General features: G+C 33.9%; 1 protein-coding gene and 2 pseudogenes across 1 annotated transcript; 2 read left to right on the top strand and 1 right to left on the bottom strand.

Moving 5' to 3' along the window:
- Nucleotides 1-27,254, bottom strand: part of LOC143402140 (olfactory receptor 2J3-like) — a 78,502-nt pseudogene that overhangs the window by 47,717 nt on the left and 3,531 nt on the right.
- LOC143400855 (olfactory receptor 2J3-like) lies at nucleotides 1,614-2,426 on the top strand. Its single transcript, XM_076857829.1, has one exon. It carries the CDS (start codon nucleotides 1,614-1,616, stop codon nucleotides 2,424-2,426), a length of 813 nt encoding a protein of 270 aa, XP_076713944.1.
- Nucleotides 18,170-19,094, top strand: LOC143401696 (olfactory receptor 2J3-like; annotated as a pseudogene).

Raw genomic sequence — 27,254 nt, 5'->3', positions numbered from 1 at the left:
GATGGAATTAAAAGGAATTGCTTAGGTATCATTTAAGCACTAGGTAAGAGTACAAAAGAATAATATGATTAGAATCAACAAATGTTAGCCAGTGGCAAAAAGGATGAGGAAAAGCAACCACTTTTCCTTCTATAATGCTGATGCCCATACATTGATCATATCCTCAGATCACAAAATTAATTTTGATAAGGTCTTTATTCCCCACTTTTTACTAAGAAGAAAAAGGAATCATGCAATCTGTGCCTTTTCACTACTTGAAGCTGCTAATTTTTGTCCCTCCCTTCGTACCCCTTTTTATCTATCTTTATAGCATGAATCATCTTTAGCATGCTATAAAGTTATCTCAGAGCTCCCACTTAGTTCTGGTTAATACATTAAGTCATGGGGACAACTACAGAAGACAGATAATTACATCTACATCAGGGAAAGCATAACACTTGGGACCCTACTTCTCATTCTAAGGAAAAATAAAATTTTAAACCTCTTGAAAATTTTTATTACCCCTCAACTGGCAGTGACCCCCAAGTTAAGGAATCTTCATGATTTACTATTGGAGCATTATTGGTTTTGATTCAGTTATAGATTTTTTAAACGTTCTTTTTAAAATGTCATGACTGGTTATTCTGGATGGTTACAGACTTTTTAGTAAGAATGAGGGTAACAAGTTATTAACTCTTTACATTACCAATGTTAAAAAATTATTAGGGTCTTGTAGTTTGAGTAACAAACTAATTTTTCCACATTTTCTTGTTTCCAATCAATCCATTATCTCTTCTTGACATCTTTTACAGGAGTTGCATTTACAAAATATGAGAAAATAAGAGACCCTCCAAACCAAGAAATCACAAGTGGCTCTAAAGTGATTTTTTTCCCTGCCATAGCAAACTGGTAAGTATGAGAGAAAAAAAATTGTCCATTGGAGGACAACTGAATTGTGTGATAAGTTGGAAAGAGAGGAGGTTTCAGAGAGAAAAAGAGATATTTAATGCTGGGCTGCTGTGTATTATTACAGCAACTATATAACAAAAACCACTACTTATTGTTCTGATAAAAAACTGAAGACTAACAGATGAAAAAGACTCACCTAAGATTCATAAATACGTATGAAATATAGACTATTTTTAAAGGAACATAAGATTCACTATGTACAGTAAATTAAATGAAAAAGTATATTTATTAATTTCATTAAATATAAATAATTCTTTTCTAAACTGAGGAATTAAAAGTTTGTAGGAGATAAAGCTTATGTTGACAATTTAAATACTATGTAGATCATTGTCCTAGAGAAAAAAGTCTTCAGGTTCAGTGGTTCATATCTTTCTAACTAGAATGAGATGAAATCTCAGTATAGTTTTAATTTGCATTTATCTAATTGCTAGAGATATTAAACATATTTTCATATATTTATTGAACATTCACATGTCCTTTGAAAAGGGATATGGGAAAATGATACTAGTAGTAAACAGTGGTTGGACATTCAAAATACTTTTGTTACTTCTTCATGTATCCTTACAGTTTGTGAATCAAGTTTTATGATGTGTGTGTGTGTGTGTGTGTGTGTGTGTGTGTGTGTGTTTATGAAATTATTTTCCTAAGGTAACATAAAACAAATGATGATGGAAAAATTCAGTGGTACCTCTGAAGACTACTTCATTCTATTGGGATTTTCTAATTGGCCTCACCTGGAAGTAGTTTTCTTTGTGCTGATCTTGATATTCTACCTGATGACATTGACAGGCAACATGTTCATTATCATCTTATCTTACCTGGATTCCCATCTCCATACTTCTATGTATTTCTTTCTCTCAAATCTCTCTTTTCTGGATCTCTGCTACACTACCATCTCTATTCCACAACTGCTGGTGAACCTCTGGGGCCCAGAGAAGACCATTTCTTATGCTGGTTGCATGGTTCAACTTTACTTCGTCCTTGCATTGGGAACAACAGAGTGCATCTTGTTGGTGGTGATGTCCTATGACCGTTATGTGACTATGTGTAAACCCTTGCATTACACTGTCCTCATGCACCCTCGACTCTGCCACTTGCTTGCTGTGGCTTCTTGGGTATGTGGTTTTACAAACTCAGCAGTTCATTCTCTCTTTATCCTCTGGGTACCTCTATGTGGACTTCTACAAGTTGATCACTTCTTCTCTGAAGTATCAGCACTTCTGCAATTATCCTGTTTTGATACTCATGCTAATGAGATGACCATCATGGTCACAACCTCTATTGTTGTTATCAGACCTCTCGTCCTCATTCTGACATCCTATGGTGTCATTGCTCGGGCAGTACTGAGGATGCAGTCAAATACTGTACTTCAGAAAGTCTTCAGGACATGTGGAGCCCATCTTATGGTGGTTTCCCTCTTTTTCATTCCAGTCATGTGCATGTATCTCCAGCCACCAACAGAAAATTCTCAAGACTGAGGCAAGTTCATTGCTCTCTTTTATACCATTGTCACACCTAGCCTCAATCCTCTATACCCTCCAAAACAAAGATGTAAGAGGGGCAGTTAAGAGACTAATGGGGCGAGAATAACTTGTATGACTCTGACATTCATAGTGTAATGGTGAATCACTTGATCAATGGTTCATCCATCCATTCATCCACCTTAGTCACTCAACACTTACTCTTACCAGGTCACAGAGTTATTCTAAATGTACGTGAATAAAACATAATCTACATAAATAGCATTCAATTCTGAAGAACCCAGCCATGTAAAATCAAGATCAAATATCCATAGTGATTTTTTCCATATTGCAATCCAAATGAATTCAAGGTCTTTTTAAATAGAAAATGTTTCAGAATTTCTTGTAACTATTGATGTAATAGCAGTTCATAATTTTAATGCAAAGTCAATGTGCTCAATTGAAATCATCTTTACAATATGTCTTTTAATTTCTTGCTTTTTTGGGAGAATACTTTGTCTTTTGTATTTAGTTTAGGTATACACATAGCAAAATACCTTAATTATTTCTCTCCATTACTGTTCTTTGTTGCATATAGCTATGATTTGAATATGATTTCAATGTGTCACTATAGACTCATGTGCTGGATATGTGGTTTTCTTAGCATAGCAGTGTTGACTGGTGATGTTACTTGTAAGGAGTGGCAACTATGGGAGGGTTATGAGATCATCATGTTTTCTGCCTTTGGAAGGGATTACCATACTTCTTAACAGAACTCTGATTACCCACTCCCATGAAAATTGTTAGAAAAAATGAAACTTGCCCCCACCCCAAATTTCTATGCCTTTCTGTCTTGTCATGTAATATTTCCCCATCTCATGTGCTGGGCTATTGCAAAGCCACCTATCAATGAGGCCTCATATAAACTGATCTATGCATTGTGAGCCTCCAAAACTTTAAAATAAGTTTCTTTTTGTTTATAAGTCACCAACCTCAGACATTTTGAATAAGCAATAAGAAATTAAATAATAAAAAATGTAACTATTTTGAGGATATTTGGTCCAGATTCTTTCATGTTTTTTATGAATAATAAGATAATAAGCTTCATGAGTTGTAACAATATGAATATAAGGTAATATAGCCAAATGAATTACCTAGTATTCTTTTTTTTTTTGCAAGATGTTGGACTTGAGTGATAGTTGGATACAATTTAGGTACTCTGATATATAACTGGTCAATTAATGGTCACTACAGACTAGGTTGAAGTAGGCAAAGGAATTTCTTGAAGCACCTGCCTATTCTAAGGTGTTATACAAAATATGTGAAACAGTTGGAGAACTGGACTCAGGAATTTACTTGAAGCCAATGGATATTTCAAAGAATTGCGTGAAAATTTGAAGATAAAGCCATTGAATAGAAAGTTTATTTTTTTAAGCTTGATCTAATTTGAATATTTGTGTCTAAGAAGCACAATATGAAAGTTACCTTTGTATTTTCCAAATAAAGAAATGTATTTTAATAAAAGAAATGCTTGAAATATATATTATTATCAACCATTTCTAACTTAAACTATAGTGTATCTAACTTAAAATAAATGTCCTCTTTTCAGATGCCATATTAACTGGAGTAGAAACATAAGTAAATGACAATTTGATATAAAGTAACATCTTGACAATGGCTAGATTCTATCTGAAATCAATGTCAGCTTTAGTTTTAGAGGCTGTTAAGGTTTAACTATTATTGATTTAGGGGTTGTCTCCTAAATATCAAAATGGAAGCACATCTTAAACTGTCCCCTCAATTTCCTGTGTGTGGTTGTATTACATTCTGCTTTGTCTTTTTCTGAATCTGTGACACTTTAACCCCAGATATAAATGAATGGTATTATAGCCCATGTTCCTCTGTGTTAAAACAGTTACCCAAGAAATACACAACCAATAATTGCATACATAAAGTCCAAAATAATTTAATCAATAATTGAGACCCCCATGGAGGGAAACATCATATAACCATAAACACCTAAAAATTTAAACACATCATTTTTTATCATTTTTGCTCTTTTTAAATCTTATGGTTTGTATTATCTCATGTATCCTCCTGATTGCTCACCATCTAAATTCTCCCCTTTAATAAAAATTAAAGTATAATAGCCAAATATTGTTTTATTTCTAGTGTAAAATGTGGTGCTTTGATATGTGCATATATAATAAAAATATGTGTTCAGGCCAATTAATATTTCATATTGAATTTAAGAAAAATTCTTAAGTATTCTTATTTTATTTAAAAGTATAAAATAAAAAGAAGTGACAGGAAGCCAAATAATACAACATAGGAAACAATACAGGTAAAATATAAAACACATAAGAAAAGGGCTAAAAGTTCTCTATATTGAGGTCTTTAATATGTAGATAACCTTTTTCAGGTACTTTTAGGCTTTTTCTGGCCTGGAGGTAGTGTACTCAGTATTTTGTACTGCTTTGGGAGGAGGGATGTATGCATGTGTGTGTATATATGTTTGTATTCTCTCTCTCTCTCTCTCTCTCTCTCTATATATATATATATATATATATATATATATATGTGTGTGTGTGTGTGTGTGTGTGTGTGTGTGTATGTGTATATATATATATATATATATATATATATATATATATATATATATATATATATTCTTTAAGGTTATGTGGAGCTCTATTATTGTAGTCTATACAACCAGTCCCCACACCATCCTCCTCTTTATTCCAAGCACAAACCTGGGCTGATTTGGGTAGTTGGATGTTTGCCTTTAAGCCAGCAGGCCACCTGGATACTTTGTGCTATTCCCATCTTTGTAGCCGGATCCTTACATGGCATCAGTCAGTTTTTTTTTTTTGTTTGTTTGTTTTCTTGGTTCATGGGGAGAAGCACCATGGATTGCCTTTTCCTGTGCAGAACTAGGTGGCTCCAAAGATTCCATGACTCACCTGAAAACCTGTAGGTATTGTCATATTGCAGAGGACCTGGCAACTGTGCATCCTGTCCAGCAATCTGAACCCTCCTCAGATATGAACAGGATACTTTGTGTATACCTTGGAATCTTCAGTGTGCGGGGTGGGGCCGGGGGAGAAACACTGTACATTTGAGCAGTGCAGGGGACCATGCTCTTTTCCTTCTGTTAGACAGTGAGTTTCACTGGCTTTAGGAGCATAGCACTCTAACTGTATAAATCATTCAGTCAGCTTGAAACCAGGTCATTTCTCCATGATACTATTTATTGTCATATATCGGGGAGATTAAGATGTAGGGGATTATGTTTCCTTAAAATGCAGTCTTAGAGGCCAAGATTAGGGGGCCTCAACATGGTGCTGTCTGCCATAGTTTCTGCTTATAAATTGAGAAATACAGGAAACATCTAAATGCAGCTGCCCACTATGCATGTCCTGGTTCAGCTAACTTCAGATTGATTTTTCTCTCTGACACTGTTTCTATAATAATTTTGTCAGGTATGTTTTTCTTTCTCCCACTTTGTGTAACCCCATCTCACCACCAACCTGCACTGGTATTGGCATTAGATGTAAATTCAGAATTGATTAAATCCCTTCACTCATCCAAGTAACCAGAGTTCCTGACTATTCAATATTGAATGTCAATAATACCCTCAGTCACGTACTTCACTGAGTAAGTGTTCTCTAATTCTTTTGATTCCGAACTGCAAAGGATCTGGGACATGAAGCCTGATTCTCTGTTTACATTTTTCCAGACCCAAATATCTTTAATTCTTATCATTCTATGTGCTCTGAATAAGTATTTAGGCAGCCCATTTTTTTTGTCCCAGAATAATATTCTTGAATATTTGTTGGTATTCTTTTTACAGCATTGCTTTTTCATGTTTTTAACTAATGTCCTCTCTTCCAACACAGTCGTGCATAGGTCTCCTCACTCCCAAATATATAACTCTTTTCCATCCTAACTAGTTCCCCACTGGCTTATGGTACTCTCCAAATTATTGTAATTCTGAATTTCTCAGTTTGAAAAGACAATGGACTTATATTAGTTACAAAAGTACTTGTTGAACTGGAACCCTGACACACATTTATTTTAACCATCCTCCTAAGAGCAGCATGCATTCCTTACTTTATTTATTATGCTGTGCAGATCTGAGGATATCTTCAGTGTGCAACAAAATCATTACTAAATTATCTTGAATTGCTTCTTAAAGATTTAATCATAGACATCTTTATTGTCTTTACAGCCAGGATTTTAAAATACATGGCTTGCCCCAGTTTGTTCTTCAGGAAAGAATTTCTTGCAAGGAAAAATAAAATTTAGATCACTTTCTTTAAAAGGGTAATTTCAGGATGCTCACTCTTTACATGTAAGGTAGAGCACATCCTTACCTTCAAATTTAATATATACATTCCCTTGAATGGAGATTTAAAAAAAATTAACTGAACTAACCTCTCTATGAGAATATACTGAGAATATACACTCAGGGAATATCAAGAATTCTAGCAGAAATAAACTTTGTTATGGCTTTTATACTTCACTACTTTCAGCATTGTTTTGTCCTTGAATTTTTATATAAAAATTTAGGAAATCCCAATTTTTCACAGAATCTAGATGTTACATACACTTTTGAAAATAATTAGTCTTTCCAGGCCTAAAAATGGTGTACATGTGCCTTGATATCCACTAGGGATTGGGTCTAGGACCACAACAGATGTTACACTCCAGGGTACTACTGTCCCCTATATGACGTGATCTAATATTTGTAGAGAAACTATGTACATTTTCCTGGGTTTTAAAAACCATCTCTTTAGTATCTAGTGCAGTGTAAGTACTTCTTAGACTGTATTGTATGGGAAAGATGACAAGAACAAAATGTCTGTATGTGCTCAGTAAAAACATTTTTTTCCCAAATTTTGACCCTGGTTGGTTGAATCCATAGATAAGAAAACCACTGATACATTGGGTAGACTGGAAATCATTACCAACCCAGAATAGAGGATAATTTTAGAAAGAACTTAGAAGACTGAAATCAATTTCTATCACAGTGCTTTTGACACAAATCTTTCTGGTTTCTTCTCCCAAAAGTAAAAATTTCTATATTACTCTGTATGTAAGACTAAGTTACATAATGAATGTCTTAACTGATAAAAATGATTAAAGATATTATTTAATATCAGGGAATGTATAGGGGTGTGTGTGTGTATGTGTGTGTGTCTCTATGTGTGTGTGTGTTTCTAGAAAAATAAGATTGCATCTGGCGATCAGTCTGAAATTTGCCAATTCTTAAAGTTATTTATATTTTTACAAACTAAATGTGCAACATATCCAGTGATTTTAAGAACCACAACAGATTCCAATGATATGTTGTTTTTAGAATAAATATGGGTTGCTGTTTATTTACTTATCTATTTTTTTGTAATAGATTGAAATTTTTCCTTTCAAATATTTTTTAAGATTTAGACTATTCAATAAATTATGCCAGAAAAGTCTCAAAGACCTTTCCTTTGTTTAGAAAGGTTTTTTTTTAGTGATTATCACCTTGGATTCTCAAAATATTTATTCAACAAGTACCCGTGAAGTCCACTAATTTATTTTCATAAATTGTAACTAATTTTATGTTTTAAAATTTTTAAGTGTGATTATCACAAGTAAATTTTAGAGATTCATTTTTTTATTTATCTATAAACCACACCATGATCCATCCAGATATATTCACAAAAGCATGAAACAAAACCCATTCCAATTTATTCCCCGCCATTACCACCCTTCACCCTCTAACCTCCCTTCACTCCACTATTCCCTGTTCAATTCATTGAGAATTTATTTATTTATTTATTTAATGGGGAGTTCTGGAGTTTTAACCCAGAGATTCTGTACCACTGAGCTACATCCTCAACCCCTTTTACTTTATTTTGTTTTATTTTATTTTATTTTATTATGGGGAGGCTAGCAGTTCCTTGCCAGGTGTCCTTCTTCCTGCCTATCTAAGAACATGGAAGGTCTTTCCATCTTGTAAGTTCTTCTCGAATTTTTTTCTTTAGTTTTTTATAGTTTTCATTGTAAACATCTCTTATCTCTTTTGTTCATTGATTCTCATATATTATTTTGAGGATATTGTGAATGGCCTTTATTTTTGCCAGATTTGTTATTGGAGTTTAGGTAAGTGATTGATTTATTGCTGTTGATTTTGTATCATGCTACTTTGCACAACTCATTTCTGAGCTCCAGAAGTCTTCTGGTGTATTTTTGGATCTTCCAATTACCTGATCATGTCATCAACAAACAGATAGCTCAATCTCATTCCTATTTGTATCATCTTAATTTTTTTCCTTGCCTGATTATTCTGGCTAGAGTTTCAAGAACTATGTTGAAAGAAGTGGTGAAAATTGGCATCCTTATCTTCTTCCTGTATTTAGAGGAAATGCTTTCAGTTTTTCTTCATTCAGTAAAAATGTTGGCCTTGGGTTTGTCATATATAGCCTTCACAATGTTAAGTTCCTTTTACCTCAAGTTTTTCTAGTGTTTTAAACATAAATGTGTCCATATTTGTCAAGTGCTTCCTCTGCATCTATTTAGATAATTATGTGATTGTTGATCTTGACTATATTTATGTGGTGAATTACATTTATTGATTTCTGTATGTTGAACCTACCTTCATCAAGTGGATGAAACTCACTTGATCATGGTATACTGTCTTTTAAATGTGTTTTGTGTGTAGTTTGTCAATATTTTATTTAAAAAAAATTATGCAAGGCTGGGGTTGTAGCTTAGTGGTAGAGTGCTTGCCTAGTATGTTTGAGGCACTGGGTTTGATTCTCACCACTACACATAAATAAATAAAATAAAAGTTCATTAACGATACATATAATTTATGCATATGTTTATCAAGAATGTTGGTCTGATGTTTTCTTTGTTTATGAGTCTTTGTTTTCACTATCAAGGTGCTACCAGCTTTGTATAATGAACTTCACAGAGGTCCCTCCTTTTCTATTTCATAGAATAATTTGAATTGTTTCTTCTTTTAAGGTCTGGTAGAATCCAGCTGATAATCCATCCAGTTCTATGCTTGTCTTTGTTAGAAAGCTTTTGGTAACTGCTTCAATTTTATTACTTGATATTCATCTGTTTAAGTTTTCTATATCCTGTGTTTCCATTTAAGTAGGACATAAGTCTCTAGGAATTTGTCAATATTTTCAAGCTTTTCTAGCTTATTGGAATATAAATTTCCAAAATAGTTTCAGATGATCCACTGGATTTTAGTATTGTCTATGGTGATATTTTCCCTTTTCATTTTAGATTTTATTAATTTGAGGTTTTTTCTCTTTATTTTGTGAGTTTAGCCAACAGTTTATTAATTTTTTTATCCTCTCAAAAAACCAACTCTTCATTTTGTTGATATTTTATAGTTTTTTTACATTTCAATTTCATTGATATTTGTCTCTGATTTATACTATTTTCTGTATTCTACTGATTTTGGTGTGTATTTTTTTCAGCTTTTTTAGAGCCTTGAGATATAATATGAGATTATTTTTTTGGTAGCTTTCTATTCTTTTGGTATATAAATTCAATGGTATAAGCTTTTTTCTTGGAACTGAATTCATATTGTCCCAAAGATCTTCATATTTTGAATCACTATTCCTACATACTTCTAAGATTATTTCTCCCCTGATTTCTTCTATTATCCATTTGTTATGGTTTGCCTGTGAAGTATCCTCCACGTGAAGTGTTTTAGATGAATATTTTTGATTGTATTTTTTTGTTTTGTGGAATCTTTAGTTAGTTTGTATCTCAGTGATCTATCCAGTGGTAAGAGAAATGTGTTAAAGCCATCCAGTATTATTTTTGTGGTCTATTGGATTCTTAATATTAAGAAGGATTCGATTGATATGCATAGGTGCTCTTTTATTTGGGGCATAAATATTTAAGGTTATTATATCTTGTTGATTTATGATTCCCTTAAGTAGTATGAATTGACATTCTTTGTCTTTTCTGATTATTTTTGGCTCAAGGTAAAATTTATCTGAAATAAGAATAGCTATCTCTGCTTGGTTAAGAGTACCATTTGCATGCTTTGTTTTTTCCCATTTGTTCACTTTCAGTTTGCCTACGAGGTAAGTCTCCTGCAGACAGCATATAGCTGGGTCTTGTTTTGTAATCCAATCTGCCAACTATGGCTTTTGATTGAAGAGTTTAGACCTTTTATATTCAATGTTATTATTGAGAGATGATTTTTATTTTCTGCCATTTTGATTTATTTTTAATGTTTAAATTGGACTTGATTCTGTATTAATTATCTATTCTTTTAGTGTATTTACTCTCTGTTTTTTATTTTTATTTCTTTATTTTTTCTTCATAAAATATTTTATTGGGTATGACTTGTAGTACAGGTTTCTGGTTATGAATTATTTTAGCTTATGGTCATTATGGAAGGTTTTAATTTCATATAAAATTCTGCAGCTTAATGTTGCTGACTATAGTATTCTTTGTTGGCATCCATTTCCTTTCAAAGCTTGGTGTATACCAAGCCCTTTGGGCTTTTAGGGTCTGTGGAGAAATCAGTTAAGATCTGGAATGGTTTACCTCTAAATGTGACCAGATATTTTTTTCATTGCAGCTATTAAGATTTTATAAAAACTATCCTTATCCTGTATGTTAAACATTTTCATTATAATGTGTCTCAGAGTGAATCTATTATGATTATTTGGAGGCCCATATACTTCTAGTATTTAGATTTTTATCTCATTCTTAAGGTTTGGTAACTTTACTGATATTTCATTGAAAAAATTGTGCATCCCCTTATCTTTTACTTCAGAGCCTTCATCTAGACCAGTGATTCTTAAATTTTTCTTCTTGATATAATCTCAGAATTTTTGAAGTTTCTGGTATTTTTCTTTATGGTCAACTTTATTTTCTAGAGCCTTGAAATATAATATGAGATTATTTGTTTGGTATCTTTCTATTACTTTGGTATATGAATTCAATGATATAAACTTTTCTCTTAGAACTACATTCGTATTCTCTCAAAGATTTTCATATTTTGTGTCAATGTTCCCATATACTTCTAAGAGTATGATGATGATGATGATCTCTTAGCATATTTTCTTTATATCCAACTTTTCAGGATATGTACTTTTTCTTTGAGGCCTTGAAAAATCTATGTTTAAAGTAATCTAAAATATTGGAGATGATTTCCACTGGATTTTTTTTAGTAATTAGGATTTGAACTCAGCAGTGTTTAACCACTGAGCAATATCCTCAGGCATTTTTAACTTTTTATTTTAAAAGAGGTTCTTGCTAGTTACCTAGGGCCTCACTGTGTTGTACAGGGTGGCTTTGAACTTGCAATACTCCTGCCTCAGACTTCTAAGCCACTGGGATTAGAGGCATGATCCACTGGGTCCAGCTGGATTTTTAGTTTGGTTTATTCAGTTTTTAATTTCCAGGATTTCTGTTTGGATCTTTAATAGAATTTCTCTCCCTTTTTTATTATGAATATTTTTACTTCCTGTATTTTCTTTCTAATTGTACTCCTTTCATTTTCTTTTAGCTCAAAGTACATTTTAAATATGCACTTTCTTAATTTTTTCTCCCGTGTTCTTTCCACTTTGATGTTAATGTGGTTGGCTATGGAAGCATTTTAGGGGATGGCTATTTTTTCCACTCTTTTTCAAATTGTTTGTATGTCTACTGATATAATGGGATACATATCACATTTTATTTTAAGCAAGGTCTACTTTGTGAGCTTCTTTCTCTTAAGATCCCTGGGTTGGGTGAATATCCAGATATCAATACTTTAACTCAGTGTGTTACCTCTGCTGATTCCAATATCAGTATCCCTTTAAGAGATGCCACTGAACCCTATTTGCTATAATCATTTCAGAGCCAAGCCTCATACTATTCAACCCTATGAGTATCAAAAAGCTTGGTAATGTTCTCCACAATTTCTCAAATACAAGTATAAGCTGGTAGTAAAGGTCTGGAATACATCAAAATTTAGTTGTTAAATTCAGTGAACCAGCTAGAACATTAAATGAGGGCTAAAGTGGGGGGGGAGAAGAAGGACTGTGCAAAAAGGAGTGAGAGAGAGAGAAAGAAAGAGAAAGAATAAAAAAAAATAATTCACAATAAGATAGGAGACATGGATGGTGGCTATTTGAGGCAATAGCAGATAGTGCTAGAGGATGAATAGTGGCAAGAGGAGTTAGTATAAACTAGTTCTAGGAAAGTAAACATAGAAAGATTGATTCCAATTAATGTTATAAACTATTAGATGAAATACATGTACATTGGTTGAAAGTACAATATTGACTACTGAGGTAAGAGCTGTCACTTATATTAAAAAAGAGTTACTTTTATAATCAAAGTTGACTTTAGAGTTATTTATAGTAAACCATGCCAACTTTAAAAGAATTCTTATTGAATTTTTGTTTGTATTTCATTAGAGTCTGGACATTTAGCAGATGTCCATCATTCTTTGGCTGTCACTCTCTCCAGAGATTCTGGGACACATGAGCCAATTCTCTAGTTGTTATGAATGATTGTCACAAACAGATTCAGGCCAGATTCTTAAGCAGTCCCAATGTAAGGGATTTCTGTTACTGACACTGTTGTTCTTGCCACACTTTAAATTTTTGTCTGCCTTTTCAAATGTTTTTAAGTGGGTGAACTTAGGAGATTTTCCCTGCCTTTTTTTCTCTGTTGTCACTTCCTTCATCCTCCATTCTGTTTCAAATTTGGGGTAAGGAACCTTGCTGCTCCCCTCCCCTGACTCAGGCAATGGAAAGGCCCTACTGAGGTGGATGGTGCAAGGTGTCCATTCTCTGGAGGAGCACAGTATGTTTCTAGGAATGGCCTGGTTTGTTTTTGTATTCCTTTAATAAGTATAGTTGTGACTTTTCATATGACCATTAACTATGAAGGAAAAAACATGACTTTCCCAATTAATGCAACTACTTCTAAAGAATAAATCTATTTGCTCTAAATGTAATGATTCAGCTGTGGAACATAAATTGCTAATGTTTAATGAAAAACCTCTTATAGGAAAAACAGTCAAGGAAGTTTTTGAGTAATTAAATTAAAATCTAGAGAAGAAGAATTAATGTTAAGAAGACAGATTAGCGCTTAGTACTGGGCAACTTGTTCTTGTTCCTGTGCACAATGGTTGTGCTCTTACTCTTGTTTGATTAAAATTAGTAGCCTCTCTTTTCAAGTTAACCACTTGCCATAAGTGGTGCCAATTCTAGTCAGTAAGTCAAGAAAGAATAGTCAAGGTACAGGACAATAGTCTGGGACATTTCTAACTATTATTAAAAGCAAACTAAGAAGAAATCACTCAAAGCAAAACAAGAACTGAAAGTAAAAATGCTTGCTTATGCATAAGCCAAGATACATTCTTCTTATCTAATTGTAGCTAGTAATATTTTGTTTATTTGAATAATGATTCCTGTTTTGTAACCACAAAATACTGTGAATCTGCCAAAATAAAAAGTATATATGATTAACTTCACAAGTAAACATTGGGATTCAGCACCTTCACTTTGGTTTCTGTGTTGTTTCTCCACCCCCTTTAGCCGACTCTTCACCATTCGTTCATCTCCTGAGACCCCCTGTTGGAGCTGGACTCTGACAGAACCTCTGTGCTTATTTTCTACTCTGATAACTGAACTTCAAGTCTCTCCAGGTCTCAGACTTTTTCATATCAAGACTTGGAGCATTTATTTTGTCACCTACTTCTCAACTCTGTTTTTCCTTCACTGCCTCCTTTCTCTGTTCTGAGGAGTTTCTATAATCAATGCCTAGCTCATTTCCTCCATCTTCATTTCTTAGAACATTAAAATTTTTCATGATAATTAGAATGCCATTTGGATCTAGAGTTATATCAACAAAAGATATTTATATTGCTGTCCTTCAAATGTAGCCCTTAGTCTGATGAGGAAGTGGGAAAGAGATTTCTGGTGATTCAAGACAATGCATTTGCTTCCTGGAAAACACAGATTAAATCATTGTTCTAGTAATGTTTGGATTACAGGTTCATGATTGGTGATCATAATTATACCCTGGTGGATAAAAAATTGCAGTAATCACACCAAAATCATCCCTGAGAAATGGTCCTAGCAAGTATACTTCCTTCAAGAGCATTAATTGACTCTGTGGGACTTACAATCCCAATGGCCCCAAGTGAGGAAAACACATCACATTTCTTATTTGTTTGTAAGGCCCCTATTGCTCTAAGGTAAGTATCCATCCCCTGATACACTGATGGCTCTAATGAATTTCTCCTTCTGGACACAAAAAAATATGTTTAGTAGACTCAGGCCTCTCTTCTGAAGCAGTAATGATCTCAATTGTTATAAGATTTTGCTTTACTAAATTGGTATAGCAGATTAGAATTTAAGGTTTAAGTACTCATTTATGTTGCTGATTTCAAGAACAATCCTGGTGACCAGGCCCTTCTCACTTGATGAGGGATAGATAGTGAACACAACATACCGGAAATGTGGACAGACTCAAGGAGGATGGAATTAAAAGGTGTTGCTCAGGTATCACTTAAGTACTAGATAAGACTATGAAAGAATAATATGATCATGATTAAAATGTCAGCCAATGATAAAGGGATTGGGAAAAGCAACCACTTTCCCTTTGACAGTGCTGACCCCTATACATAGAATTTATCCTCAGATCACAAAGCTAACTTTTGATAAGGTCTTCATTTCATATTTTCTTTAAAGGAGAAAATGAAATCATGAAATTTGTGCCTTTTCACTACTTGCAGCTGTTTTACTTCATATCTCTTTCTTTAATGTGCTATAAAGTTATCTCATAGCTCTCACTTAGTTCTTGTTAATCCATTAGGTCATGGAGACAACTGTAGAAAAAAAGGAGAAAATTACAACTCCATCACAGGAAGTATAAGGCCTGGGAAAATATCTCTTTTAAATATCTTGGAAAATTTTTATCATTCCTCAACTGGCAGTGCCCTCCAAGTGAAGGAATCTTCATGGTTTACTCTTTAGTGTTGTTTTTTATTCAGCTATAGGTTTTAAGAAAAGTAATTTTTAAAATGGCATGACTGGATATCCTGAAAGGGTGAAAGGATTAGGATAACAGCCGGTTAGTGATTCTTTACCTTAACAATATCATTAAGATCTATGAGGTCTGAATTGGTCTTGCAGTTTTGGTAACAAATAGTTCCTGATTTTACTATTTATATTCAATCCAGTAGGTGCTCCTGACATCTTTTACAAGAGTTGAAATTTTAAAACATGAGCATCTATGAGACCCCAAACCAGGAAATCAGGAGTGGCTCTACTGTGATTTCTTTCTTTTCCTGTCATAGTTACTTGGGAAGTGTGAGAGAAAAAAAAATGTCCATGTGAGGAGAACTGAAGCATGTGGCAAAATTGGAGAAGGGGAAGGATTCAGGAAGCAAAAGGGATATTTAAATCCAGGGTTAGTATGAATTGTCACAGTAACTATATAGCAAAAAACAGTACTAATCTTTCTGATAAAAAATTGAAAACTGACAGATTAAAAATATTCACTTAAGATTCATAACTTTGTGGGGCTGGAGTTGTGGCATAGTGGTAGAGCATATGCCTGGCACATGTGAGGTCCAGGGTTTGATCCTTAGCACCACATATAAATAATAAATAAAGTAAAAGATGCATTTACAACTAAAAAAAATTTAAAGATTCATAACTTTGTGAAATGTAGTTTAGTTTTAGCAAAACCAAGATTCACTAGGTGCAGCATATTATGAAAAAAAATCTATTTACCAGTTTTATTAAATATAAACAATTCTTCTTTAAATGAGAAATAAAAATATGTAAGAGTTAAAGCCTATGCTGAAGATTTAAATATTGTTTTAGTTTTTGTCCTAGAGTAAAGTCATTCATGTAGAAAACCTCCTCAGGCTCAGTGCTTCATATTTCTCAGCTTGAGATTCACACACTCCCAACTCTGCTATCATCACGTTCCTCTTCAGTGTCTTGCTCCTCTTACCTTTATTTGATTTTAGGTTTTTTTCACTGAATTTTTATCTTTCTAAAATTTTCTCTTTTTAAATTTTTTTTAGAGTAACACATTCTTCAGGAATCATTCTAACACTTTTTTTTCTGGCATTAGGAGGTACTAGGGATCAAATCCAGGGCACTTAGCCACTGAGCCACATCCCCATCCCACCCACCTCCCACCCCTTTTATATTTTATTTAGAGACAGGGTCGTGATGAGTTGCTTAAGGCCTCACTAAGTTGCTGAAGCTGGCTTTGAACTTGTGATCCTCCTGCCTCAGCCTCCTGAATCACTGTGATTTAGAGGCCTGAGCTAATATGTCTCGTTATTCTAACACTCTTGTTTCCAGATTTCTAGCTTTTGTAAATGCTTAACACTCATGAGTTGATGTGGACGTGACTATGTGCCATTTTGCTGCTATCTCAAATCAAAAATGCATTTTCATTTAGTGCTTTGAGTGGAAGTAATTGAATCAGAAGAAAGGTTCTTTTCAAAGTTCTATAAGTGTATCTAATTGAATCTAAATATAATTTACTCTGTGTAAGCATACTTAAATCACCATCAAATTTGATATTCTTCATCATGTATTTCATCCATATGTATGATTACCTGAATAGGAATTCAGTGATATAACCAGATAAGTGGCAGTAAACTAAAAATGCTGAAAACTAAAGTCACTTATTAATAAAAATGATTTGTTCCATGAAAATTGTCTTCCCTCAGTAGATCAGGCATTCTAATCTTCAATTACCATTACTCAGATATCTCTAAAATAAATGAAAAGTCAATAGTTAAAAAGTTATCACATATGAAATTTAAAAACTGTTATTTCTTTATATAACTCTTTATTCAGTAATATTTCAAGCTGACATAAATAGAACAAAACACTACATTTTTCTTTTAACCAGACTACATTTTCATATGAACATTTTGTTTTACCTTTAGTTTTCTATCTTATTTTCTATTATCTACTGATCATCTGTCTATCCATTTATCTGCCTATCAGTCTATGATATATAATCTCTATTGGAGTACTTGGAAGATGTGGTATTTACTGCTAAATACTTCACTGGTTATTATCTAAAAAAAAAGGGCAGTATTTTACATAATTTATGTATGGATATTAAATTCAGTAAATTAATTAAGGGGATAATATTATCTAATTTCTAGTGCATATTCAGATTTCCCCAGTTGTGTTAATAATGTTAATAGTTATTTTTTCAAGTATACGGCCACCTATTGAGATATCCTTCCTTGTTTGTCTTTTTCAATTTGGACCACTTCCTCATTCTCATTGCCATCATTGACCTTGACAATTTAAAGTTTACAGACTATATGTTTAGTTTCAGTTTGTGTTTGGATTATGTGTCTTCATTATTAGAAATAAGCTCTGTATTTTTGGGTAGTAAGATCTCTGAAATTACACTGCATCATGTTCAGAGAATCACATAAGAAGCCAGATATTGTTAGCTTGTCTTAAAACTGGTGATGTTGACAAGTGTCATGTTGTTATAAGGGTGTCCTCCATGTCCTTCCACTTTTTACTTTGTAATTAGCAAGTTTGTTTTATGTGTGTGTGTGTGTGTGTGTGTGTGTGTGTGTGTGTGAGGAAATAATTTAGACCTTCTAAGTACCTTCTTCATGAATCCTTCTGGTTCTTGAACCATGTCTTTATGGTGTGTGTGTGTGTGTGTGTGTGTGTGTGTGTGTGTGTGTGTGTGTGTTTATGTGACTGTTTTTTGCAGGTAACAGAAAACAAATGATGATGGAAAAATTCAATGGTACTTCTGAAGACTACTTCATTCTGTTGGATTTTCCTAATTGGCCTCACCTGGAAGTAGTTCTTTTTGTGTTGATCTTGATATTCTACCTGATGACACTGATAGGCAACATGTTCATCATCGTCTTGTCTTACCTGGATTCCCATCTTCATACTCCCATGTACTTCTTCCTCTCAAATCTCTCTTTTCTGGATCTCTGCTACACTTGACCAGCTCTCTCCCATAACTGCTGGTGAACCTGTGGGGCCCAGAGAAAACCATTTCTTATACTGGTTGCATGGTTCAACTTTATTTTGTCCTTGCTTTAGGAGCCACAGAGTGTATCCTGTTGGTGGTGATGTACTGTGGCTGTTATGCAGCTGTGTGTAGACCCTTGCATTACACTGTTCTCGTGCACCCTGGATTCTGCCACTTGCTTGCTGTGGCTTCTTGGGTATGTGGTTTTACCAACTCAGCAGTTCATTCTTTCTTTATCCTCTGGGTACCCCTCTGTGGAAATCGACAAGTGGATCACTTCTTCTGTGAAGTACCAGCACTCCTGCAATTATCCTGTTTTGACACTCGTGCTAATGAGTTGACTCTCATGGTCACCAGTTCTATTTTTGTTATTGTACCTCTTATCCTCTTTTCACCTCCTATGGTGCCATTGCTCAGGCAGTACTGAGGATGCAGTCAACTACTGGACATCAGAAAGTCTTCTGGACATGTGGAGCCCATCTTATGGTGGTCTCCCTCTTTTTCATTCCAGTCTTGTGCATATATCTTCAACCATCAACTGAAAATTCTCAAGACCAAGGCAAGTTCATTGCTCTGTTTTATACTGTTGTCACACCTAGCCTGAATCCACTGATCTATACCATCTGAAACAAAGATGTAAAAGGGGCAGTTAAGAGACTGATGGGGTGAGAATAACCTGTATGACTCTGACATTCATAGTATAATGGTGCATCTCTTCACCAATGTTTCATCCACCCATCCATTCACCCACTTTACTCACTCAACACTTATTGAACAACTACTTTTACCAGGCCACAGAGTTCTTCCTAACATACATTAATAAAACATAATCTATCTAAATAGCATTCAATTCTGGAGAACACAGCCATGTAAATCAAGACCATATATCAACAGTGATTTTTCCATATTGCAATCCAAATGAATTCAAAGTCTTTTTAAATTGAAAATGATTCAGAAATTTCTTGTAACTATTGATGTAATAGCAGTTCATAATTTTAATGCAAAGTAAATGTGCTCAATTGAAATCATCTTTACAATATGTCTTTTAATTTCTAGCTTTTTAGGCAGAATACTTTGTCTTGTGTATTTAGTTTAGGTATACACATATCAAAATACATTAACTGTTTCTCTCCATTACTACTCTTTGTTGCATATAGCTATGACTTGAATATGATTTCAGTGTGTCACTATAGATTCATGTACTGGAATGCAATTCTTAGCATGGCAGTGTGGAGTACTGATGAAGAGTTGTCACCCACTGGAAGGTTACAAAATTATCATGGTTTCTGAAGTTGGAAGAGATTACTGTACTTTTTATGGACCTCTGATTGCCCATTCCTGTGAAAGTTGTCAGACAAAAGGAAGCCTGGCCCCAAATTTCTATGCTAGTCATGTCACATTATCTTTCCCGTTCTCATATAATGGACTATCACAATGGCCCCTATCATTAAGCCCTCACCAAAACTGATCTCTGACATTGCCATGCTCTTGAGCCTTCAAAACTTTAAAATAAATAAACCTCTTTTTGTTTATAAGTCTCTAACTTCAGGAATATTTTTATAGAAACAGAACATGGACTAATACGCATGGTAAATATAAGGAAGAAATCATGTCCAAATTCTTTTATATCTTTTTATTAATAATAAGAAAATAAATTTTACAAGTTGTAACAAGATGAATCTGAAGTAATATAGACAAATGGATCATTTAACATTCTTTTTTTTTCAAGAAGTAAGACTTGAGTTGGAGGTGGATACATTTGAAAACTGTGACATACAGCTGGTCAAGTAATAGTCATCACAGGCTACGAAGAGCTAGGTAGAGGAAATTCTCGGAACACCTGCATATCCGGTTGTAGAGAATATGTGAGACAATTCAGAACTGGACTCTGAAATTTACTTGACACCAATGGATATTTCAAATAATTGTTGGAAAACACTGGAACATTTTTAAGATTAAAAGCCATTGCACGGAGGTGGGGTTGTGGCTCAAGTGGTAGCACGCTTGCCTGGCATGCGTGCGGCCCAGGTTTGATCCTCAGCACCACATACAAAGATGTTGTGTCCGCTGATAACTAAAAAATTAATATTAAAAAATCTCTCTCTCTCTCTCTCTCTCTCTCTCTCTCTCTCTCTCTCTCTCTCTCCCTCTCCCTCTCTCCCTCTCTCTTAAAAAAAAAGCCATTGCATGGAAAGTTATTTTTTAATCTTGGTCTAATTTGAGTATTAATGTCTACAAAGAACATTATGAAAGTTACCTTTATATTTTACAAATAAAGAAATGTATTTTAATAACAGACAATTTTGCAAATTTTATTATTATTAAAAAATCCATTTAAGATTATTTACTATATATCACTCTTTCAGTTTAAGTTATATTAACTGGAGTAGAATAATGAGTAAATGAAATTTTGATATAAATAACAGCTTGTCAATGCTTGGACCTTATCTGAGAGTCAAATGTGAGCTGTAATTTTGAGAGGCTTTTAAAATTCTTCTAATATTGATAAAGTTCTTCATAATTATCATTCTAATTTACATTCCCAACAGCACTTACACTATTTCCATTTCTTCACACTCTCACTGATACTTTCTTTTGCCTTTTTCATGATAAACATAATAACAGAGTGAATTGTGAGATGTGAATTGACACCTACCATGATGGCCTGGTTTTTGGCCCACTGGAAATAGGAGCCACAGGCACAATCCTGCTTGTGCTGGTTTGAAGGTGAAGTCCTAAGCAAGAGGCTTGACTATGGTGCCACAGAGGATGACTGGTGCTGGGTTTCACTGGGGAGGACACTAGTGCTGAGGTCTGCAGCAAAGTCAGGTGCTGACTTCACTCTTTATTTTCTGTATCAGGGGATCTTTCTGTAATAAGAGGCAAAGGTGTAGAGGAAAGGTGATGCAGATGCTGGGAATCTGCCCATCCTACTATTTTCTAAAGTGTCCCTTCTTCTTTATGTGCTTTATATGTTCACTTGTCTTCTTTAGCTATGTTCAAATTGTTCCACATTGCACTGGGGTTGGGGCAGGAACAGTTATGGAAAGACCTCTTTTCCCAAGTTTTATACATCATTCCATCTATATTTTCAACTTTTTTAACATAATGTTCTTCTTTCTCCCTTTTCTGCTTAAAAAATTGCATTTTATTTTCAATACACTTTTTTTAAACTTTTGGATGCTTTAATTATAGCACATATGAAACTAAGTCCTGATCACTGACAATGTAGATCATATGCCAAAAATTTCCTTAAAGAATAAGACCAATATTATTGTTTCTGTTGTTTTGTTTATTTCAAACCAGCTACAAGAGTCTTACAAAAATTTAACATAGGTGATAGTAATAGCTATCCATTTTCTTTCTTAGAAAATGAGAAAATTCAAGGAAATTGGATAGTTGGCATGATTGAGCTTAAATCACTTTTCACTGATGCAATCAGGGTACAATAATGGATTTTTAGTTTTCTTGGTGATCCTTTCTTATGATCAATAACACCTCAACAAACTAGAAACTCTGAAACCCCCACCACCACTGCCACCCATTTCCAACACTAAATGTTAAGCCAGAGTTAATCAGTTGCCACTGGGACAGTACATGAGAATCTGTGCCACAAAGAACTTTACTTAAGAAGCAAAAGTGAAGTCATTGTTGTCCTAGATAAGAACGGAGTCTCACAGTGCCTTTACTCTACAAATTTCTTCTCTAGTCTACACAGATTTCTTCAAATATTTTTCCACTTTACCTAATGCATAGTCCTGTGCAATATATTTCTTATGCTCAATTACGTCTTTTTGTTACTCTGCAGGACAGGATTATTGGCACAAATGTGTCACCACTTAATTATAGATAATATCTGTTTTTTCTCTTACATGACCTTGTATTCATGATTTCTAAATGTGTTTTATAACATAGAGATGAAAAAGTAACTGGTCATTATATCATTGTATCATCTAGAGCCCAATTGTGCCAGGGCAATGTGGTAGGTTGCAGGCAGGCCACAGCAAATGGCCAGAGACAGCTTGGGTGATATGATTGTTAGGGAAAGCTTGGAAGACATGAGTTAATGTTCCAGTCAAGGTTACATACTAACAGATAGCACCTCCATTCCCTATGATGCTTGCCAAGTAATGCCTCTTCTCCTTCACAGTATTTTGTTCCTTGATGGCCATATTCTTTTCACAGTACCCTCAGTTCCAGGCCTGTTCCTGTTGAGAAAGAGTTTTTTAATGTTAGACTACAGAAGCAATGACCTCATCAGCATTAGCTTGCTTGTATGACCATCAAACCAAGGAGAAAATGACCTGGTATACTTGGAAGAAAGTAGCTTTTTACAGATAACAATAAGTTGACCTAATTCTCCATATGCAAAAGAGAAACCCATTGTTCTTTAAGATAATATACATCTGAACTTTGTGGTCAAGCTTGCTCTTATTTTTCCCTTATCTTGGCTAAGTTTTAGAGAACAGAAAGAGAACATTCAGAGACATGAAATTTTACTGTCCCATTTTGCTTTAGGGATGATACAGTCATCATGTATTATGACAACATCAAGTAATTTGAAAGATAATACACTGAGAATTACAAATCACCATGAACAAATTGTAATTCCATACCCACAAACAGCTTATAGAAAAGTTGTGAAAATTGCACAAAATTTTACCATAGACCTTAACCAGATTTCATCAATGTAAATATTTTAGAGAGTATTTTTTCATGCTATCTGTATAATAATATAACATTAACATACAAATTAACATATAAATCATTCTCTATATATGACAATAAAATGTTAACATACATTTAAGAATGTTTTCTATATTACAGCACATTTTTTTCAGATGATCACAAGAGTATTTTGCTACAGAAAATACCTGAACCAGTATCAGAAATGAGAGATTTGTCTCAGTCTCTAATTTGGAACATTCTTTGGTATTTCTCTGTTTATTATGATCTTAAAGGTTTTGAAGATTACCGGCCAATCATTTCACATAATATCCTTGTATATAAATTTCTTTGCTATTCATGCATCATAACATTGAAGTTACTCATTTTGTGTGGGAATATACAGAGATGCTATTGTGTCCTCCTCTGCCTTCTATTAGAGGTATATGGTATTAATTTATTCCACTAGTGATACTAACTTCAATTTCTTTAAAATGTGTCTACTTTTTTACTATAAAGTTAACTTGTTTACCTTGGTATTTCATGAGTATCATGTGGCAAAATATGTTGATATGAAGTGGAGTTTTTTTTTTTTGGGGGGGGGGTAACCTCCAGCCACAAGTCTATTAACAAACATTCTTTATAATCATTCCCGGAAACAATGATTTCTGTGGTGCTTGCCAGATGGGAATTTATAAAATAATATCCATATTTATTTCTTGATGTGGTCAGATGAAAAATGTCTTCTGCTTTCTCAAAATATTCACATTCTGATCACTGAAACATTTAATTACATATAGACTTACATTACAAAGGGTTTAAATAAAGGATCTTGAAATGGAAACACTGCCCTAGATTCTTATGAGGGGAAGATGGAGAATGTAGAAAGAATGGGAGATACTATGTTGCTGACAGATAGAGGCAGAGGCCAGGAGGCAAGAACAAAGTGTCTTCTGGAAGCAGAAAAGTGAGGAAATAGATTCTGTCCTGAAGGTGGCAGAAAGAATTCAGTGCTGCAGTCTTAATTTAGTCTCCTCTAGAAATACAACATGATAAACTTTTATGTTTAAATAATAATTTTTTGGCAATTTGGGAAAGCAGCAATAGAATACTAACATAGTTTTCATTATTTTACTTTTAAAAATTTTTTCCCCTTTTCCTGTGTGTATATGTGTGTGTAGGTTTATTTGTGTTCATGTGTGCATAGGTTTATGTGTGTGTGTATTGTATCATCTATTATCTAGTTATCTATGTTATATCATATCTTAATATAAACTTTGGATTTGTATTGTATCCTAAATTTGATGCTGGAATAATCACTGATTAGTCAATGAGAAAATTTTCTAGCTGGCTCATATATTTTTTGTTATGTCCCTGGGTTTCTTAAAACATTTCCTTATCTTATGGTAAAGTCAAATGATCTTGACCAAGTTGACTATGCTTTGTGAGAGAGAATTGCTTTCTGTCTTAGGTCACTTTTCCTCTGAGCTGATAAGTGGGGCTTCTCTAATGAACAATTTACCAGAAATACCTAGTTAGACAAAACCAAAAGATGGTAATATTGTTGATAAATATTTAATAGTTATAATATTACACTCCTTTGTCTCATCCAGGAAATAATTTTTTTTGTATTGTGCTTTAAAATGATACATAATTGAAGAACAACTACTGGCTGTTGGTTTGGGAGCTACCACTTGAGCCACATCCCCAGCCCAGAAAGTGTTGTTTTAATAGGAAAATTTAAGACTACAGAAAAAAAGTAATTGTGAATAAACACTGTACTCTAGCAAACTGTCTTTTCTTTTCTCATGATAAAATATGAGACATATGGAAACATATGAAATTATTTCCCCCAAGTACTATAACCAAACAAAAAAAAGTTGAGGATCATGGATAGTAAGATACAGGTTTCTCACTGTTGATAAGGAAAAGTACAGATAAGCAAAAAAGGACAGCTGAAGTGATCTGTGATTTACAGAGTTAGAGTCAGAGATAATAGTGTGACCTCAGGTTTACACACACACACACACACACACACACACACAGAGAAATAGAAATAATCACATACATATGTGTATACATGAGTTGGTGCATATAAATAGATTATATAGCTCTGTCTGCTGAAATAGCAAGGAATCAATGTCACTCCATACAATATGCATATAAAAATTGACCATCAATTTTTTTCTTTCTTTTTTCTTTTTGATTTTTTTTGCCTGGCCACAGTTTTTATTGGTTCTTTTTAGTTGTAAATAACAATAGATTATAGTATTGGCATAATATAGGAACATGAAATAGGATTTATTCTAATTTTATATTTATAACAAATTTAAAGTGTGACATACTAAACTGAAAGGAATGGAATATAAATTATACTGACCTAAATAATTTTAAAAAGTGTTGTTTTAATCAGAAAATTTAAGACTACAGACAAGTAATTGTGTGCATAGTATTTCTCTTTCCTGTCCCCACATTCTACCCCCTCTTACTTTCCCCTTATTTTATTAATCTTTCTGCTATTTACTTACACTTCTTAAAAAAGTAATGTCTTGTGAATGCCCATGATGGTGCGATTCACTGTGGTACATTCATGTATGTATATAGGAAAGATAGGTCAGATTCATTTCACTGACTTCCCCTATCCAATTCCTTCTCCTTCCCTTCATTTCTCTTTGTTTAATCCTGCGGTCTTACTTCTATTCTTTTTAAAAAATCCCTGGCTGTTTATTTGGCATTAGTTATGCATACTGAAGAAAACATTCAACCTTAGATTTTTGGGGACTGGCTTATTCATCCAGCATTATTTACCAGCAAATACCACAAAGTCATAGTTATTTATAGCTATAGTCATAGTTATTTATTACTAATACTTCATTGTGTATATATACCACATTTTCTATATCCATTTGTCTGTTGAGGGACACCTAGTTTATCTCCTTAGCTTAGACTTTGTGAATTGAGCTGTTATAAACACTGATATGACTGTGTCAATGTAATATGCTCATTTTAGATATTTTGGATGCATACCAACGACTGGGCTGCTGGGTCAAATGGTGGTTCCATTCCTAGTTTTTTGAGGAATCTCCATACTTCTTTCCAGAGTGGTTGCACTAATTTGCAGTCCTACCAGCAATGTATGAGTGTACCCTTTCCCCTACATTCTCACTAACATTTATTGTTATTTGTATTCTTTATAATTGCCATTCTGAATAGAGTGAGATGGAATCTCAATGTAGTTTTAATTTGCATTTCTTTAATTGCAATGGCGTTGAACATTTTTCATATATTTGTTGACCAGTTGTATTTCTTCTTGTGTGAATTGCCTGTTCAGTTCCTTTGCCCATTTATAGATTGCACTTCTGGCTTTATTTATTTATTTATTTATTTATTTTTAATTTTACTTTTTACATGTTAAGAATCTGATTGAGGGAGAAAATTCCTGAGCTCATAGTTTGATACCATCCCATTCATTTGTTCTTGATTTTTTGTTTTTGTGCTTTAAGAGTCTTGTTGAGGAAGTTGGTTCCTCAGCTGACATGATGGACAGTTAAGCCTACATTTTCTTGTAGTAGGCACACACAGAGTTTTTGGTCCAATGCCTTGGTCCTTTATCCACTTCTAGTGTGAGTTTTGTACAGGATGAGATAAGGGTCCAATTTTATTCTCCTACATATGGACTTCCAGTTTTCCCAGAACCATTTGTTGAAGACCATAAAACATAAAAGTCACTTTATGTTGACTTTAGTATGTGATACCTGTATTTATGTGGGTTTGTCTTTGTGTCTTTTATTCTTTTCCATTGATATTCATATCTGTTTTTAGGCCAATACCATGCCATTTTCATAGATATCTAGATGATGATATCTTAATTCAACCTGTGACCTCTACTGATTCCAATATCACCTCCACTTTAAGAGATACAGCTGAGCCCTATTAACTATAATCACTTCTTGTCGTAACTGCCCTCCGACAGAGGTGGTGAAGCACACTAGACCACCTCGTGTCTCCAGGGCTGAGCGAGATGATGAGTGTAGCGACCTGGCCTGCCACCCAGCCTGGCCAAGAATCACACCAAATGGGGAGTTGAATCAACCATAGAGGTGCAGCAATCTCAACTTTATTGTGTCAGGGACAAAGTTATATAGTGATAAGAGAGGGTAAGAA

The sequence above is a fragment of the Callospermophilus lateralis genome, chromosome 6 (genome assembly GCF_048772815.1).
Source record: "Callospermophilus lateralis isolate mCalLat2 chromosome 6, mCalLat2.hap1, whole genome shotgun sequence".
Taxonomy (NCBI): domain Eukaryota; kingdom Metazoa; phylum Chordata; class Mammalia; order Rodentia; family Sciuridae; genus Callospermophilus; species Callospermophilus lateralis.
Note: the sequence above shows the minus strand (reverse complement) of the source record. Positions and strands in the feature narration are given on the sequence as shown.